At 38.5% G+C, this 18427-nt stretch overlaps 1 protein-coding gene across 1 annotated transcript; it reads left to right on the top strand.

Moving 5' to 3' along the window:
* The first annotated feature begins 423 nt into the window (after window positions 1-423).
* Window positions 424-18180, top strand: ndufs4 (NADH:ubiquinone oxidoreductase subunit S4). The gene is made up of 5 exons (XM_018673482.2): window positions 424-589; window positions 3107-3185; window positions 16270-16442; window positions 16730-16803; window positions 17974-18180. The coding sequence occupies exons 1-5, from the start codon at window positions 507-509 to the stop codon at window positions 18075-18077; spliced, it is 513 nt and encodes a 170-aa protein (XP_018528998.1). The 5' UTR covers window positions 424-506; the 3' UTR covers window positions 18078-18180.
* Window positions 18181-18427: the final 247 nt, after the last annotated feature.

Raw genomic sequence — 18427 nt, 5'->3', positions numbered from 1 at the left:
ATTAGTTGCCACACTAGCTGGAGAAACTTTTACAGGCAACTGAATTCATCACAACTATTTAGCCGCATGGGAAAGCCTTTTGATGTATGATAAGCAACCACATTTAATAAACTTTTGAGTCAAATTTTAGTTTAGTCAAACCTAAGTTTAAAAGTTATTGTACATATTAATAACTTTATATGGCAAACACAGGGGGAAGACAGAAAGGGAAATATAAACTTTTAGGAGAATGAAGCCATTTCTGGACTCTAAAAGCAATTCCCTCTGGATGGGCTGGGATCCTTTCCGTTAACACCCTCATCATCGTTATTTGTGATTTGAAACAAACATCAGTGACATAAACAGACGCTAGATATGTCTGGACATGTTTCGCTGTATGCGACACATCCCTGTAAAGTAATTTTAGTTGCTGGCATCAGTCCTCCATCCCTCTGCCAGCTGTCTCCGTCAGCCACTCGTACTGTTTGTTCCTTCGCGGGAACCGTACGTCATTGTTGACAACAATCATGGCGTCCTCAATGTCACTTCTCGGCTTGGGACGTTTGACTGTGGTCAATGCCGCTTCTAAAATGTTCCTGAATCCTATCAGGTAATTCCATATTAATTATGTATTAGTTTTATGTATGCGCATGTTGATCTGAGGCATTTTGTGTGAAATATTTAACTCTTGAGTCGACTAAAGACAAAGCAAGGAGGCCGTGTCTCTGGCATGTCACAGGCTAATAAGTGGTCGTAAGCTAACTAGCGTCAAAGCATAAAGCACGTAAATAAAGCATGTTAAAAGCTTCCGATTTGTGTTGTGTACAAGATGTGAGTTCACACACTTAAATGCGTTCATGCTCGTATATTTAATGTGACCAGGTCATTAGCTAATGTCAGTGATATTCTGTGCCCTTACAGCGCTCGGCTAGCCAGCTAATTAGCTAATACCAGGTCTCGCTAGTTTTGAGAGAAATCAGTTTAAGAGTTAACGTAGTTAAACGTTGCTCACTCCACACATGTGCTACATGCCATTACTAATATTATTTGGCCAGACGGGGGGCTTTATTTAATAACAGACCTCACAGGGGGAAAAACTGATGGCTGCAAGGAAGGTAACAACTACCATCAGAGTAACTGAAAACGCCTTGTACGTCTAGCCACAATGCATTTCTTGCAGTAATGTAGTTTCATTTTAGTTTCAGTTCCATGTGTATACAATGTGCACTTGACGTCAGGTTATTCTAAGTCAGTAAACTTATTTTATAAGCTGCACACGCTAAAATACTGTTGCAACAAGTTGAGTTTATGATTAGACCTCCTTTCTCCAGTTTCCTGCTGTCTTTGCTGCATAAATTTGTTGATCTGATGATTTTTTTGGACCTTTTATCCACTGTGAAATCTTCTCAATCTTTTCTTATCTTATAAACATTTGTGGTAGGCAGAGATAGATGTTATTTAATAAAGTGGGCTGGTAACAAGAAAAATCTTTGTTTTTAACATACAAAATAGGAAAGTGACATATACTCTCTGATATTGTGTACCACGATTGAGAGCTGCAGTGACAAGTTGATTACTTAATCAAATGAAAGAAAATGTATTACATTTAACTAATATGTTGATTGACAGTTTTAGTAAACAATTAATCGTTTCATGTATTTCCAATGTTCTCTGGTTCCAGCTCAACACTGTTGAATATTTCCTTTTAAAAAGAGTACATTGTTTTTAGTCAAAATTGGCTTTTTGTCAGGTAAAGAGGTTCCTCAAATAGAGATGATATAAGGGCAGCCAAAAGTTGTTCATACTCAGTTAATTTTAGGTTTTGTTTTGCCTTATATGATGAAGCAATCTGAAAACATTGTCACATTGCACATGATGCTTTCTTTTCAGCTTTTGGCCTCATTATGCACTAGATGAGATCATTAAATAACAGATGACAGGTTTGATTGCATTGCTTCTTAAGAGATATGTGGTGACGTCCAAGTGAAAATTCAGTTGCCATTGGCTAAATGTGAGTTGATAAAGGTATTGATAAGAAATATGTGCCTTTAATTGCTTAGACAGTTTATTGGCCAAGAAAGTTAACTCATGAAACAAAAAATCCTTGTAAGGGAAAAGGCAGATGAATAGCTTAAGAAATAAACTGTTGCACATGGTGCTCATTTGAAGAGTAAAAAATATTACCTAAGGGTTAATGATGATGGCTTGGTTGAGCAGTTCTTTTTTGACCTTAAAGTAAACATTTGCTTTCTCAATGATGTGCTGTATGTGATCAGCAGGCAAACCCTCCAACAGTTTAATGTATAATACCATGAAATGGCAAAACTAGACAACTGCTCTCATTTATGAAGCAGAAATGTACAAATATTTAGATTTTTTTACTTTGAAGTAAAACTTTGCAAATTACTAAATCTAGTAATTGGTTATCAGAATTGGGATCTGCTCATTTTCCATTGACTTGTCTGTTGATGAAGTAGTTGTTTCAGTACAGAACTTTATTGTACAATGTTTTGAGTATGCATCCTTCATCAGATGCAGTTGTATCTATTATACATTTGCCTAAAGTGATTCATTTCAAGCAGTGGCTTAAGGAACAGAATATTGTTTTCAAACTACATTTATGCAGAACATTACGACAGTGCTCTTGATTTTTTGTCTCTATTTTTTAATAGAAATAGAGACAGTAAGTATAATTCTTTGTATAAAAATCATTCATTTGAAATAAATAAAACTGATTATCTGGAATGATCTGGGATGCGATTATCTGGAAAAGCCCTTTCCTGGCTGAGCCATGATGTCACATTACTGTTTTGTGACAGGACACGGCTGCACATTCACAAAGAGCTACACAGTCCTCGCCTGACAGTTGACTACAGCCAACATTAAGCACGTCCTGTCATTAGGATGAGAGTGAGAGTCTGCCAGAGATTCACCAGACAGAACTAATATGTGGCGGGGGGGATTCACTCCTGGTTTCTTCCTTTTCACTGTATCCCCGTCCCCATTGCCTCCTCCAAGATAGTCAGCGTGTGCAGAGTGTAACTTGTTTGTGTGATTTACATCTTTGTTGCTTGTCTGCCTTTGGCGGTTTGTGCTTCGCGTGTAATGTCTATCTAATGGTTTTCAGGTCTACAAGCACATCAACATCGAGGCTGGCAGAGAAACCAGGACAAGACACGCAACTTATTACAGTTGATGAGAAATTGGTAAGAATCCCTGCCTGTTCAACGTGACACACGAATTGGTGTTTGTCTGATCTTCTGTCTTCCAATTACTCTCCTAGAAAATGTGTTTAAAAACTCTCCTAACTTGCTGCCAAGATGAATTTGTAGTAGACAGTAGGCTTTTGTAGCAATATGATGGTGATGGCAAATGTCATCATTGGTAATTCCGTGTGTGCTCACAGCTCCCATTAATCCTCTCTTTTCACTCCTTCCAACTTTTGATGACAAGTTATTAAAGTAAAAGGTACTGCAGCAACTGAATAGTTTACTAGATAAGCCATGCAGCTGAATCAGTACTTCTTTAAAACGTTTTCAACAAAAACTGAACATTTAACATTTTAACCTTTTGTAATGTTCAGCTTTTGGTTCAGTTTTTTCAGTTCTATTGTTATGGAGCAACCATAAAATAAGTTGAGGTTACTTACTAATTTCCAACTCATAGTTTTACTTCTAGTTATATCTTCAAACTATAAAGAGACGGTGACCATTAGCGAAGAATGGAGAGAGAATGTAGATGTGGGTGAGCATGTTGAGGCACCTCAAAATTAGATTTCATTTTGATTTAGGGCGTTGTGAGTCTCCTACAGAATGCATTTCTATGGATTTTGATGTATCTATTAGATCTCTTTATTCTTTTCATAACTCTGTCACATAGCAATGGCATAATTACTGATATCCACCAATACAATAGTAAGAGTGAGGGTATTGCTGATGTGCTAAAGTTTGTCCTTTTTTGTTGTATTGTAGCTCCAATGTGTACAGCACTTGAGCCTAAATCCAGGCTTTCAGTGACTGAATACTAGTAGTCATGATTCACAGTAACACAAGTGATTTATTTCGCTGTTTCTGAAGTGTGGAAGCTCTGACACTTGCCCGAGGGTTTTTTGTTTGGCATCAAACATGTTAGTTACATTGCCTCTATTGACATGACCTAGCTTGCATACTGTACAGATCTTATCCAGCTCTGTTTTGTCCTCTAAATCACATGTCCTAAAGTCCACAATGTGTCCACACTGTAAATTGAAGAGCACAGGTTGGAGTTGGTTATCTGTGCTTTACATTTGTTAGCTTAATCTTACATTTAGTGCACTTATTGTCTAGGTCAGTCACACCCAACAACTTGATTTTGTCCACAACTATGCGTTCTCTTCATCTTAGTATTGTAATCGTTCTTTTGTACTGTACATTCTCCTTAATGATTGAAATAGGATCAAAGGAGTACTGCACTGATTTAGTGTTGTGCTCTTAAAGCATTGTTGAACTCACAATTGAGGGGAAAAAAACAAAAGGTAACACCCCGCCCCCCCAAAAAAAGAAAGAAAAAAAAAACAACAACAAACTGATACAGCAGAACCATAAATGTTATATTTTTTAGTGTACATGTTTTTTTGTAAGTTTTGTTAGTTTCAGTCCTACTGGTTACATGTCTACATAGTCCAGAAATTCTCTTTCTCCTGGAAAAAGTTTCTCCAATCCAATACCCAGATCAAAGAAAATGTTCTTCAGTCTCTTATATTGTCACTGTCGAGTGGAAACCTTGTACATTCAAAAATGTTATTTTTCAGGATAAAAATAAACTCTTTGTTTTTTAAATAATTGAACGCAGTATGATTTAGTCATAAGGTCTTGTTAATTTTCCATCCTTTAAATATTTGTAGAAGCCACAGACAGATGCAAAGGGTTTCCGATACCATTAATTTCAACCGATAGCAATGATATTTTTGAACGTAACCACAGAAACCCAACTCTAACCTGATTAAGCACATGTACATGCACTAAATTATAGAATCCCTATGAAGCTAAAATGCTATATTTTTCTCCTCTTACCTAACATTTGGAGACTATGTTTGTTTCTTTCTTCCATGACTCTATGAACAGTCACTACACTTGTCAGCTGGTGTAGCTTGGGCTCACAGCATAGCCCCAGAAGCCCCCCGAAGAGTAGGTTTCAGTAAAACATATGTAATCAAAGCAAGTTCACAGGTAAATGGTGACTATGAAGTCACTGTTCAGAATGACTTTTTCTATAAATGATCTAGTTCAGCTGTATTTAGCTTTATATTTCATCAGACAGGATCTTTGGTGCCTCTTTTCATTAAGTGCTGAAGCACAGCCTAAACAGTGATAAGTGTGCATTTGAAGTGGCCAAAGTTAGTTACCAACTGTACAAAACAAAGAAGGAACTTTGAAGTGAATGCTTCGTCATTAAAAGACGAAGGAGATAGAAGATAACGGAGAAAGAGGGAGTTTGGGGAGAATGTGGGAGTCTGTCGTGAACTTGTTTTGTGTGTGTGTGTTGGGGGGTTGCTGTGTGTGGGCAGCGTCAGTGCGCTTTTGTCCCAGACCAAAGCTGACCATACTGGCAGACAAACCTTTGGCTGGGCAGAGTGTCTGTCTCTGTCCTCTCAGTAGAGGCCACTGAGAGGAACAGCAGAGGAGAGGAAAAAAAAGGCCTCTAAAAATGGGGAGGGGGTGAAAGAAAAGAAGCTTGCATGGAAAAAAGTTTGTGAGACACCCTGAGACTCACGAAAAAGACAGTGGCCACTTCAGTGTTGTCCGCCACAGAGGTTCCTTTGTGGCGTGCTGTTGCTGGCGGCGGTGGGGAAGTACTCTAATGCTTACCCAGACAGGCAAAATGAGAGGCCTCAGCTGTTTACAGTACAGTGGTCTCTGTCTCACATGGAAGAGGGCAATGAGAGCACTCTCCCTTTTGGGCATTCAGCGTATGTCAGCACGCTAGTCATTCATCAGGCTGTCAATAAGTGTGAATTGCTTTCTGGTTAGACCAATCAAACAAAGGTCTCGATCCACTGAGGGGTTATGCCAGGTTCGCACGCTGTCTCCCTCGAGCAGCCTGAGGAGAAAGTGGTGTGCCACTTGTTGTGTAGTGAACATTTTCTGAATAACCTCATTTAGATGAGGTTGCATTTTGGCCTGGGGAAATGATATTTTGAATTCACTCCAAAAACTCTTGTCTGACAATATTTGTGTGACACTCATTATCTTGTCCTTAGTTCTCGTCTGTCCAAAAAATGCAAACCTTACAGGAACTTGCGTCTCTACATTTTGTTTGGCCAGCTCCATTACAGACAAATTTAGGCTATGAAGGGCAAGAATCTCCTGCAGGTCAAAAATATGAACTAATCCAGTCCAAGAGAGTTTTTAATGGCATTTGTGAACAATTTCACTGCAAGCTGCAGACAGAAACATAAAGGGCAACTGCTTTGATGGTTAATTAGTCATTAAAGTAGCTATAATAAGTTTTTTTATAACAACAATTTGATAGCTGTCGCTTGTAGTGGTTACTGTTTCAGTTCACTGTCACTGCTCTCATCAGTGTTGTTTTTGGCAAAAAATGCTCAAATAACCCTGCTATATGGTTCCTGCAAAACGCCAATCAGTAGACAGACAGTTAGTTACTAGCTTGTAAACATAGTAGAGCATTTATCAGCTAAAGTGACGTGCATTTCCCACAGGAATTGGTGATAGAAACTAAGCTAAAAGGATGTATTCACTGCCCCTAGGTGGGCAGAAAAATCTGTATTTTTTTTCATTTTTTCGAGCAAACATGCCAAACATAAGATAGATAGGATAATCCTTTATTAGTCCCACAATGGGGAAATTTACATTTTCTCTAAAGTTAAGCATTTGCTGCTTTTGTTTGTCACACGTGATTGAAAATTAAGTGTCTTTGGGTTTTCAATTCCTGTTAAAAAAAAAAAAAAACTTTGATGTTGGGCTTTTTTTTTTAAACAAATTTGTGAAATTTTATTGACCAAAAATTTCTTAATAATCAAGACTTTGACATTAAATAATGAAAGCAGCAGTATGTTATCAGCCCTACTGTGGATCTTTTCGTTTCTTTCCTCGTATTTTAAAATCTGACCGAAATGAAAAACATTCATACAGTTTGAGATTGTTATGAGCAAATCTGTGAAGGCATTGTCTGAATTTCAGACAAAGCCAAATAAAAAGACCTGCGTGATGGAGCTCCAGCGCTCAAAGCTGTTCCCTTGAGTGCCCATGCCGACCTGCTTTTGTTTGTAATTACTGTTTGATTAAGCATGCTGGGCAGCTCTCAGGGTCCAGCTGGCTGGCCACTGATACACAGCTTTACACGTAATGTCTGCGACCTCCCTCTATTAGAGTCAGGCCTTTTGCTTTACTCTCTGGCCCCTTGCAAAAACAACTGCAGTTATAACCTTAGCAGCTGCTTCAGTATGCGATAATGCAGTATCCCCCACTTATGCCTGAGTCTCTCAGTGTCTACTCCTGCTTAAGCCATGGCCAAGTGCACTCCCTCTCTCCACATAAAGACAACACCATAATCTTAAAGTGCTTGTGAAGCCTTGTTATAGAGTTCTCTAAAGGCACTAGGGTTTTATGAGACAGAGGAGGACAGTTATTAGAGTGCGGGGAATTGAGGGGGAAGGAGGGAGGAAGACAGGTAGAGGAAGAGAGTATTAAATTGGTAAGCTCATTTGATGCTTGGCATGTTGAGTTTGCTAATCTGAAATCTTTGGTTTCTTGCACATTTAGAGCACAGTGCTTGCTGGGTAAGTAACCTCACATCTGGACAAAAGATGTGGGGTATGATTGTGGTAAGGTAGTTGAAACTTAAGGCAGGTTGTTGGTTGTTTTTAAAGACCAAAATTGAAATCAGATTGAAAGATCCTGGATCTGTCAGTCAAGATTGGTCATGCAAAGATATCAGAAGATTCCCTGATAGAGAAAGCATGCAAAAGAAGCTGCACAAGATCCTCTCTCTGCACCGTTAGGGCTATTCAGTTGGACATGCCAGTTTGCTTAGTGTCACTTGAGAACTCAATTTCCGCAGAATTAAATGTGTTTTGAGAGTTTCTTTGGGCAAAGTGCTCTCAGCTGCTGCAGCCTAAAATAGATATTAGCTTTCACATTTGGAAATTGCAAGAAAATTAGTGTGTATGACAACAACAACACAGAATCACAATAAAAATGCAGCTATCCCAACTATGGAGATAAATTTAGCACAAGCAGTTTAAGTCTGCAGTACAGGGGTGTATATTCTCTAAGCCTGTCTAGCCTCAGACACAGAGTGACCTACAGTGGAGCAGACCACATTCACAACCCCACCCCCCTTCCTCTCCCTCTCATCCTCCTCTCCCACCCTTCCTCCCTCCTTCGCGCATAGACAACTTAAGTGTCTGTTTTGTCTGGTTGCCCTTTCATACGGCGCGCTTATGCAAAAAATCTCTCGGCAAGTAGTGGGTCAGAGGATGTTGGTCTTTGAAGAGTGCCAGACAAGGGGCTTTATTATGTATCATCCACTAAATAGTATTTCATTCATTAACACTCTCTTCCATAGAGACTAAGCCTCTTAAGAGGACTTCTCAGCCCTGTCAGTGCTGAGTAGTTTTAGGAAGTGTCTAGCTGCAAAGTGTTGTGTTTGCAGAGCGGATAAAAAAAGGTTTGCTACTTGTGTTTGCCTACACGTCTACTTATTCACTGGTTGTGAGCTAGCAGCTCTTTTTATGAACTTGTTTTGGTGTCTCACACTATGATATGTCAGGTTTCTAATATTTTTTGTCTCTTCGTTCTGTTTGTTGTATCATAACAACATAATAATTTCTAACATAATTTGTGCTGCATTTTGAGTTTCGCTACAAACCATTAGTTAATAAGTTAGTTGTAATTTAATTGTCAGCAAATGAATCAGGAACTTTGATAATGGTTCATTTTTTTAAGCAAAAATGCCAAATATTCTTTGGTTCAAGCTTCTCAAATGTGAATATTTTTAGTTTTTCTTTGTCGTCTATGATAATATACCAACTGTCTTCTTGGTTCTCAATTGTTGGTCAAACAACGAGACATTTTTTGATGTTACCATGGCCACTGGGAGTTTCTGACTGGCAGGTTTTTTTTAGAACCACTGATTAATTGACCAATAATTGGGAGATTAATGGATAAGGAAAATAATTTCTAGTTACTACCTTAATGTACACATAATACGAGTCTAGATTAGACTATAATGTGCACAATTGCTGCATTGTTTTAAGGCTGCGAGTTATTATTTTAAGGCTGTTACTGATTATTTATTATTTTTCAGCAATTAATCAACCACATTTTGCTCAGCTAATCATCTTGAATTGTAAAATATCCAAAAAATAGCAGCAAACACCCATTGCAAGTTCCCAGAGCTGAAGGAGATGTCTTCATATTGGTCTTGTCCATAAACTCAAAGATTTACAGTAATATAAAACAAAGATAAGCAGCACATTGTTAAATTTGACACACTGAAAACTGAGATTTGTTTGGCATTTCTGCTTCACAAATTAGCATTTTTTGATGTTATTTCTGAAGTGTTTTAGTTCTAAAAAGACATTCGAACAAACAAGTGTGTCCGTAACCGACATATTCATAAATGACCTCCTCCTCTACCCTCTCTTTCCGATCCTCACCGGTATGTGTAATGTGAGATTTGAGATGACCCTCACGCCAGCTGCTTCTCGTTCTCCAGAGTTGAACCACTCCCACACATGAGCAAGCAACATAATATTTGTTTCTATTAGAGACGCCCCCTATGTCCAATCAGTAATTGGCACGCTTTTTCCACTTCAAAGACGTCTGAAGGTGGGAACCGGCGCAGGCTGATGAGTGAGACTCTTGGTCTGGGTGTGGGCTGGACAGTGGGGGGTTAAGGGTGATGTGTTTGGGCTTTCACCACATGCTGACTCAACATGATTCAGCTTGGCTGACCTTATGACCCCTCCTGGCTGCAGTTTTGGCATACGGGTGTTCGTGCTATGATAGGCTGGACCATACTCGTGTCATGGCTGTCATGGTGTCCACCTTTACCCACAACAAGGTGGTGGTGATGCTAGAAGCGTTTTGTCTGAGTCAGTCATGCACAGACATCCTTTGTTTGTTTATTAGTTTGTCTATTTGGTGACTGCACTAACAGGAAAATACACTGTGTACCTCAGTTTAGATTTGTAAACCATAACAAGTCTCAAAAATAGGACAGTACCAATGTGTTTAGACAGTCTGAACCTGTATCTGGACTATATTCTAGGATTAGAGGACACATATATCTACAACAAAGGATCATTTTTATTATTGATATTATGCTTTCAATTTTCTTCAATCAGTTGTGTAGCTTGTCTATAAAATTTCAGAAAATAGGTAAAAATACCATTTAGCCCCTGGTAATGCCTTCAGATGTCTCCCTAGATAACAGCCCTAGAACCCAAAGACATTCAGTTTATAATTATAGGAATTAAAGAAAAGCAGGAATCTTTACCTTGGTGAAGCCAGAACCACTCAATGTTTGGTTTCTGTGATTCATAAACAATTATTACAACTTACAATTAATATTTATAGAGCTCAAACAAGTAGTAATATTTTCAATTAATTAAATACTTCATCAACAGAATAAACATGAACTATATTGATAATTGATTAATTTCATTCACTTTCCAACCAAAAATGCTCTGTAAATGTGATAATTTTTGTCTGTTGATCAAATAATTATTTTAGCACTAATCTGATCATGAATGGGTATTTGTTAATATCCTTTGTGTAAAGTAAAAAATGTTGATTCCACAGTTTCACAAAGTCTTTGCTCTCTACTTCATTGGAGAGTTGATCATTTTTACAACTAATAATTGAGCCAGAATCAGTGTAAGAACAGATGTGAATTCCCTTTTATTGCTTCTTTTAAGTTTAAAATAGCCCTCTTTTTCTAAATGGGCACAAAGGGAGTATCAAGTGATTGTGTGAAAAAGAAAGCGCTATTCAGTTCACTAAGTGAATGAACAGTCATGTGTTCAGAGGACAAGGTCCTTATACTCACTTCTTTTCAAGTCCTTGTCTACGTTTTACCGTACCCCACGATTCTCCTAGTCTCCCAGTATGGAGCATTTTTCAAAGCCTCGCAAATTCATATGATTTTTATTGCTTTACATGGTCATTTTTATCAAAGATGCATCCAAAAGTGAATGTCTGATTTTCATTTTTTAGAGATATTTTCTTGTTGGCAAACCACTTTTTATGGTAAATTACATCAATTTTCTTGGCACAGATGAATATTTTCCTTTATAGAAATGCATGACATGCCACAAAAATCATTAAACTTTTCTTTCATTTGAACCAGATCTGCAAATGATATCAGAAAGAATATGGAGACCATATTTTATATCACTGAGCAGGCAAAAAATGGGATTAATATTCCACTGTACAAACTGGGGGAAATGAACTGCAGGAAATGTGGACGTTCACCTGCAAATCATCTGAAACTGACAAGATGTGCTAAATGATATGGGGACAGTAGTGGCTGGAAGACAGTTTAAGAGTTACTCCAGTATCAAACACTTGGCCTGATTTCCAACTGCTGCCCTCATTTCCTTTTTTTTTAGCTAGGTAGGTTGTTGTGTTCACTGATGGCTGTTTCCAGAGATGCCACCTTCATGTGCCAGATCGATGTATTCCATCAAATACAGTATGTCAGCTGCTGCTTGCTGGTGAGGGCAAAATAATAGCCAGAACAGAAAACACTAATGTTAAGTGCACACTCTGTGATTTTAGCCCTGATTTTCCACTTGTCTACAGTTTTTGGAGAGAAAAGCTCCAGATCAGTGACAAATCAGTGTCAAATTGGCAATCGACTGCTATTTGTGAACTGTTCAAAGACGTGATCTGAGAGATTCGCTGATGCATTGCAGAAGGCCAAACTATGTCTAGCAGTCTACATATCTGGACCTGTGGGGTGAAAGGTTTTGTGACGGAAGGAAGGAATTGTACAACATTAATAACTTTTCTTTTGCTCACTCGTTTTTTCACTGCAGATCAGAGCACAGACAGACACATTCATTTTGGAAGAGCAAAAATCCTGTCCCATGCATGGTATCACATCGTTTCCCGTGTCACTTCTCGCACGTCCTTTTGTGACAAAACGCATTTCGGAGACCAGACCGTATGTGTGAACAGTGCAGCAATCTGACAACTTCAAAGGTCATGTCTAAAAGACAACAGCACTGTGTAAGAAAAATGCAGCCAGCTTATTTGCAAGCAGACATTCCTGGTATATTACTTTGTAACCTGAATACTTTCTGCTGTTTACCCTGCAATTGTTGCAATGAAAGATAGAAGAATTGACAAAGTTATGACTTTGAGTTATAACAGCTGTAAAATAATGTCTACCTTCAAACACATGGATCTGTTACTCAGACTGGACTTCTAGGAGAGTATTTTGTTGTGTTGGTACCTAAAGCAATACGCCCCCACCAACGCAGCCTCATACATTTTTTTTTTAGCACAGGGCTGTTATTGTTCTGAATGCCCACTGACATGAGCCAGTGTTAGACTGAAGAAAGAGGTGAAATGAAATGGCAATCAGGCTTATTGGTTTCCAACTTTTTAAAGTAAATTCTAGAGATTCTTAAGTGGAGAGAAATGAAGACCAGGATGGAAATGACACTTTTCATTCACATTAATCTGAATACAGTCAGTTTTACAATATTCAATTTAAAGGCCTCTCTGCTTCAAGAAAACAATATTTTTAAAAAAATACTTTTCTTTCTTTTTGATAACTTCTCCTATTTCCTACAGTTTTTCCCCACTTAAGCACATTGAGTTTTTTTCTTGTTTACACAGAAATCCTCCATCCCAGGTCTCTGTTGAAGCATTAGGGGTACCAGCTTTAAGCATTCTGGTGGGCCCAGCAGCCCCACAGCGACAAGCCCCTATGCTCTTTATTTGGCACGTAGCCTGGAGGTGTCAGAAATATCGACACGCTTTCACGTGACGGAGACTTTGCCAGCCTTTTCCCCCCCTTTCTTAAGCCCTGCATTCTGTCTGCCCAGCCAGGTATTGTAGGGCCCCGTGAAGGCCCTGTGAATAGTGTCAAACTTGATAGTTCTCATTTTGCTTCCTGTACATGGCAGAAGAAAAAGTGCCCACCGTGTGGGTTTTCCTTTTGTGATGACCCTCTCTAGTCTTCCTGGGAACACACCACATTCCAGCCACAATCATTCCCTTTGTGAATCTGGGTATTGTGGGTGAGTCTGTTATGCCAATAACCCTCCTAGCTTTCAGTGTAATGTGTGCAAGTATCATAGAAGTCTAGACTCGTATTTTTGCAAACAATGCCAGATAATGAGCAGTGTGTTTTCAGTGATTTGGCAGAGCTTTTGTTTTGACACATCCTCCCTCATTCATGAAGGACCTTTTGTGCTCATCCACGCCTAAGATGTGATTTAAGGTCTGCTACATCTGGACAAATTATTGCACCGGTTTATCATACGTGGGCCTCATGTGTCAGTTATGGTTTATGTAACGTACATACGCGGAACCATAGTCTGGCCTGCTAATCCCAAGAGTATAATTTCTAATGCGTCTCGGAGAGGGATTTTCATGCATCCATCCCCCAGAACAGACCAGACCGCAGAACTGCTAAATGTTTCTGACTGCAAATTTGATTTACATCAACTCATAAGGTACTATTTGTACATGATTTTTTCCCCCCTCAATTGACAACTCAAAATGTGTAATGGTTCACTGTGTGCAAAGAATTATAATGGTTCTTGTCTTTTCTCCAAAACTCTCAGGAAGTTTTTCTTACCTCACGCTTTTGGAGCACAGATCTTTTAAAAATGAATCCATTGAAAATAAAAACGTATATCGTGCCGAGAGAAACGTTTTAAAGCATTTTTTATTACCTGCAGCAGACTCCAAGATGAGGAAAAAAAACCTGGCATCTCATTTTGTTGCTCTCTCACACTGTCTTGTGTATTATTGTGTCATGGACTGTCCACCATTACCCCCTTTGGGTGAAGAGAACATGTTTTCCTCCTCTCTCTGACAAGAGGGAATTGTTAAGGTTAAGTAGATAGGGCAGCCGGAAATAATTACCGAGCACTTGTGAAGTGCCCCCCCCCCCCTTTTGTTCGTTTTTTCCCTTTCATTTTAACAATCTTTTCAATGTGCAGATCTTGTTTATGATTAAATTCAGTCTGGTCTTGCCTTTTTGCAATTGAAAAAAATATTTCACTGAAACAAGCGGCAGTTTAGCGATTGGACCTGTAATTTCCGAGGCTTAAATGCCATTGGAAGCTCCTTTGCCCAAGGAAAGGCGGGCTTTTGTGTGGAGTTAATGCAAAACGACCCCCTTTCTACAAATCAACTGGCAGATGACAGACAATGATGAAAATTTGATTCTTTGAAGTTGTAATGGCCATTGAAATGTGTTAAATTCTTGTATTGAAAAGAGAGCACCCTGGAAAGCCCTCAGTCTTGGGTGGCTGCTGTCTGCGAGCTGGGAGGTTCGTCTGTGTTTTGTCGCCGACTTCCCATTGCTTGTTTGCTAATTCCCTGAAGAATTGGACCAGATCCTTGATAGGAGCTTGAAGGGGGCTCCAGTTGCTCAGGAATATGCATTTAGTACGCCCCAAAGGCCCCTCCTCCTCCTCTTGTCGCGCTGGCCTACTTTCTGATGGTCTGGAATCACCCCAAGTATTAGGCATTAATTTCATCCACTTCAATGCAAAAGAGTATGAATAACAGCATAAAGATGCTTATTATATTATTCTTATTCTGTTTTCTTTTATGTCCTTTGAACCCTGTATTGATTTTTTCCACATGTGTAAGCTGTGGTTTCTTGTTTCTTTTTTATAATATGTAACTTTATTCAGTTACACTAAAATTGTGCACAAATTCAAAGTCTGAAAACATGAATGTGAATCATTTAACTGCTCCCCAAAAGAAGCACACAGCCTGTTAAACACTGGGGGACATTTACAAGCAACATATCAAAAGATAAAATTAAAAAATCACAGCAGAATTCTAGAAAGATTCATGTGTAGTTGTAACAGTTGTGCTGGCAAAGACCGAGATGCCCACTGCGTGAACATCAGATCACACAAACAATAAAAATACAATCCAAACTTTTAGTTTATTTTACAGCGCCTATAAAAAGTGTTCACTCCTTGGATTTTTCATATTTTATTGTTTTCTGACACAGAAGATGTATTTTAGACTTTTTTTGACCCTGATATTTTAAGGTGAAAATAAATCTCTACAGATTGATGTGAGGTACAAAAATGTAAAACATGAAGTAGTTGATTACCTAAGTACTTTTTATAGCCACCAAACCTTTTCCCTAACCCAATTTTTCAGGCATTAAGAGTGCACTGTCAGAACTTGAAGTTGTATTTTTTAACACCTGCAAGCTAACTTTCAGATGACCTCTCTCAACACATGCACACGCATATATCTTTGCATGAACCCTTATTCTTTGCAGGAAAAGAAATAGACATCAGTCACCAACTAAGTCAAATGAAAGTCAGAATGGTTGTGGATGACCGCTGGCTGCTCTGCAACCGGAAACATGTCAGTTTGTTATTTTGATTCACATGGTAGCTTTAAAAGGAAGATTTGACTGCATTTTGACTGCTCAGTTGAACCCTCTTCTAAAATGGGGTTATCCTGATTAATTGTTTGTTTACTTAATACATGTTTAAAAAGAATTAATAATTCATTGTGGATTTAAAGATATTTAATGGACAATGTATGAGTTCCTGATGTAGGACTCACATCACATCAGCATTAATGAGTTAGTAATATGAGACTACAGTGGCAATGATTAATGGATTAAATGATTAGTTGATAATTGAAAATTTATTGGCAACTATTTTGACAATTGCGTAATCATTTTAGTCATTTTTAAAGCAGATAAGCAAAATGTTTGCTGGTTCCAGCTTCATAAATTTAAGAATTTGATGCTTGTCTTAAACATGAATGATGGTAAACTGAATTGGTTGTAGGTTGTTGGTCAAATAATTCAAGAATTGTGAAGATATCACTGTGGGCTGTGGAAAATTATTGCTGTTAATCATCTTCTGAGACAAAGTAGACAAAGTAATTAATTGATAAGTTGAGGAGAAGGTGTCTTTTAGTCTGTTAGTCTCAGCCCTGCATGCCTGCATGGGATTTTATTAAGTGCTATGAAATGAGGTCAAACTGGATTATCAGATCTTTCTGTCCTCTAGTCTGACATTATCTCTCTAACTGCTTCATTTCTGTCTGTCCCTAGGACATCACCGCAGTGACAGGGGTCCCAGAGGAGCACATCAAAACACGCAAGGTTCACATTTTTGTTCCCACTAAATCAGCCATGCAGTCGGGAATCAACAGCACCAAAAAGTGGAAGATGGACTTTGACACCAGAGAGCGCTGGGAGAACCCGCTGATGGGCTGGGCCTCAACGTAAGACTCTCCCTCTTGTACTTGCTGATTTCTACAGCACATGAGCTGAAATCAGATTTTTTCTTTCTTTTCTGTGTCCCATTACTTTCAGCAAATGATTTTTGGTATAAGTTCAGTCTAACCAAGTTTATTCATACAGCACAAACAAATTAGCCTCACTGAGTTTTACAGTCGGTACAATGTACAACACTCTCTATCCTTAGACCCTTTGTGTGAAATTTTTATATTCGGGATCATAAAACGTTTCTTTTATTTGTATGTGGCTAACAACTCTTTCTGCCTTTCAGGGCCGATCCCTTATCCAACATGGTGCTCTCTTTCTCCTCCAAGGAAGACGCTATTGCTTTTGCTGAGAAAAATGGTGAGAAATCCAAGAATTTTAGACCAACCTTAACATTTAAAGTAAGAATTTTGCATCAAACAGCATATAACAGTGAATATGGTGCCTCCAATAATCATAGCCAATCAGTTCACTTTTTAAAATGACACAACAGAGTAATGACACACAACTTCTCATGGAGTTTTACCAAAAATTTAATCAGTGGAATGAACAGACTGTTATATGAACACAATTAAAGTACATTTAACAATACTAAATTATTATTAGATGCATTAGTAGTACTATTTGGAGTAGTAGTAAGTTACTGTTGTTAGTGGGAGGATTGTGATGCAGTGGTTGCCAGTTTTGTTGCATTGACTCCATCAGAGAGTGATGTGGTCGGTGCAGGAGTAACTAGATTTACTCTGGATCAATGTGCACAAATCTAAAATAGAGTTAGTTACAGCGTCACATAAGGCAAAGCATCAGTGGGGCACTTGACCATCCTGAATGGTAACTGAAAGCTTTTGTTTTGTTTTTGAACAACAACATAATTAATAATTACTTCAATCAGGTGTTAAAAGCTGGATAATAGGATTTTCTACCCTTAAACCCTCTGAATGTGATGTGTTGCAGTTTATTATCAGGCTCACTAATCAGATTCTTGAGGATAAACTCAACTCTGCCAAAGTCTAGCAGAGACCGTTATAAATGTTGGATATTGACAATATTATTAATTTAATTTGAATGTTCACAGCTTTCAGACCAGGATTGTCATCAGGTGATAGTGATCGTAGTAAAACAGCACCTGTTTAAATAGCTTTATTGCATCTGATGACAATTTGTGGGCCTCATAACAAAACAAGTAATAAAACATTAAGAGAATACTTCTGATGGGCTAACGGGGTCATTCAAAATGGGCCTCTGTTAGTTCAAGTTAAACATGGTTGATGCAGTTTTCTCTCTAGTAACCCTCAACACAAAGTTCACTTTGAGCTCAGAGAACCGAACCATCTGGGAAAGTTTGTTGAAACTAAGCAAAGGGAACTGGCTTACTCTGTTTATTGCACCATGAAAGCGATTAGAGCAGTTCTGACTACACACAGCCTGTTGATGTCTACAAAACACCTCATTGTGGCTGGAACTCATCCAAAGTGAACATACGTGACATTCTTGCCCCCATCACTTACTCTGACGATGTTTTTGCTTCAGGTTGGAGCTACGACATAACAGAGAAGAGGACCTCGAAGCCCCGGGTGAAATCCTACGGCGCAAACTTCTCCTGGGACAAGAGAACCAGGAGGTCCGCTAAGTAAACTGAAGACACACATCTGTTAGTTGGCTTGACCTCAGTTTGTCCCACAGCAGACCTGTATCATTCTTGTCAATAAATGCATAATTATATATATGTAAACCAAACATTTCAGTCATTATCGCTTTTATTCTTCAAACATTCACCTCATTACTGACTACCTAATTTGGTCCACTCGATTAATGACGTGTTTGTTCTCTGACTCAAGTTGTGCAACAGCAAAACAAAGGGGAACACATTATTACAATTAGAATCTGTTTAAACACAGGGATAAATATATCTGTAGGCCAGCAACCAGTGACATTTTTCCCGAGTGAGTGTTTGTTTCCATCCTGTTACCTGAATTGTTTCAGT

This window comes from Lates calcarifer, linkage group LG13 (genome assembly GCF_001640805.2).
Source record: "Lates calcarifer isolate ASB-BC8 linkage group LG13, TLL_Latcal_v3, whole genome shotgun sequence".
NCBI lineage: Eukaryota > Metazoa > Chordata > Actinopteri > Centropomidae > Lates > Lates calcarifer.
Note: the sequence above shows the minus strand (reverse complement) of the source record. Positions and strands in the feature narration are given on the sequence as shown.

Excerpts from the sequence above, each read along its gene's own strand:
- ndufs4 (XM_018673482.2), top strand. The coding sequence starts at position 507 with ATGGCGTCCTCAATGTCACTTCTCGGCTTGGGACGTTTGACTGTGGTC. Across the intron at positions 16,443-16,729 it reads CTGATGGGCTGGGCCTCAAC|GGCCGATCCCTTATCCAACA; the intron begins GTAAGACTCTCC and ends TCTGCCTTTCAG. Across the intron at positions 16,804-17,973 it reads TGCTTTTGCTGAGAAAAATG|GTTGGAGCTACGACATAACA; the intron begins GTGAGAAATCCA and ends TTTTTGCTTCAG.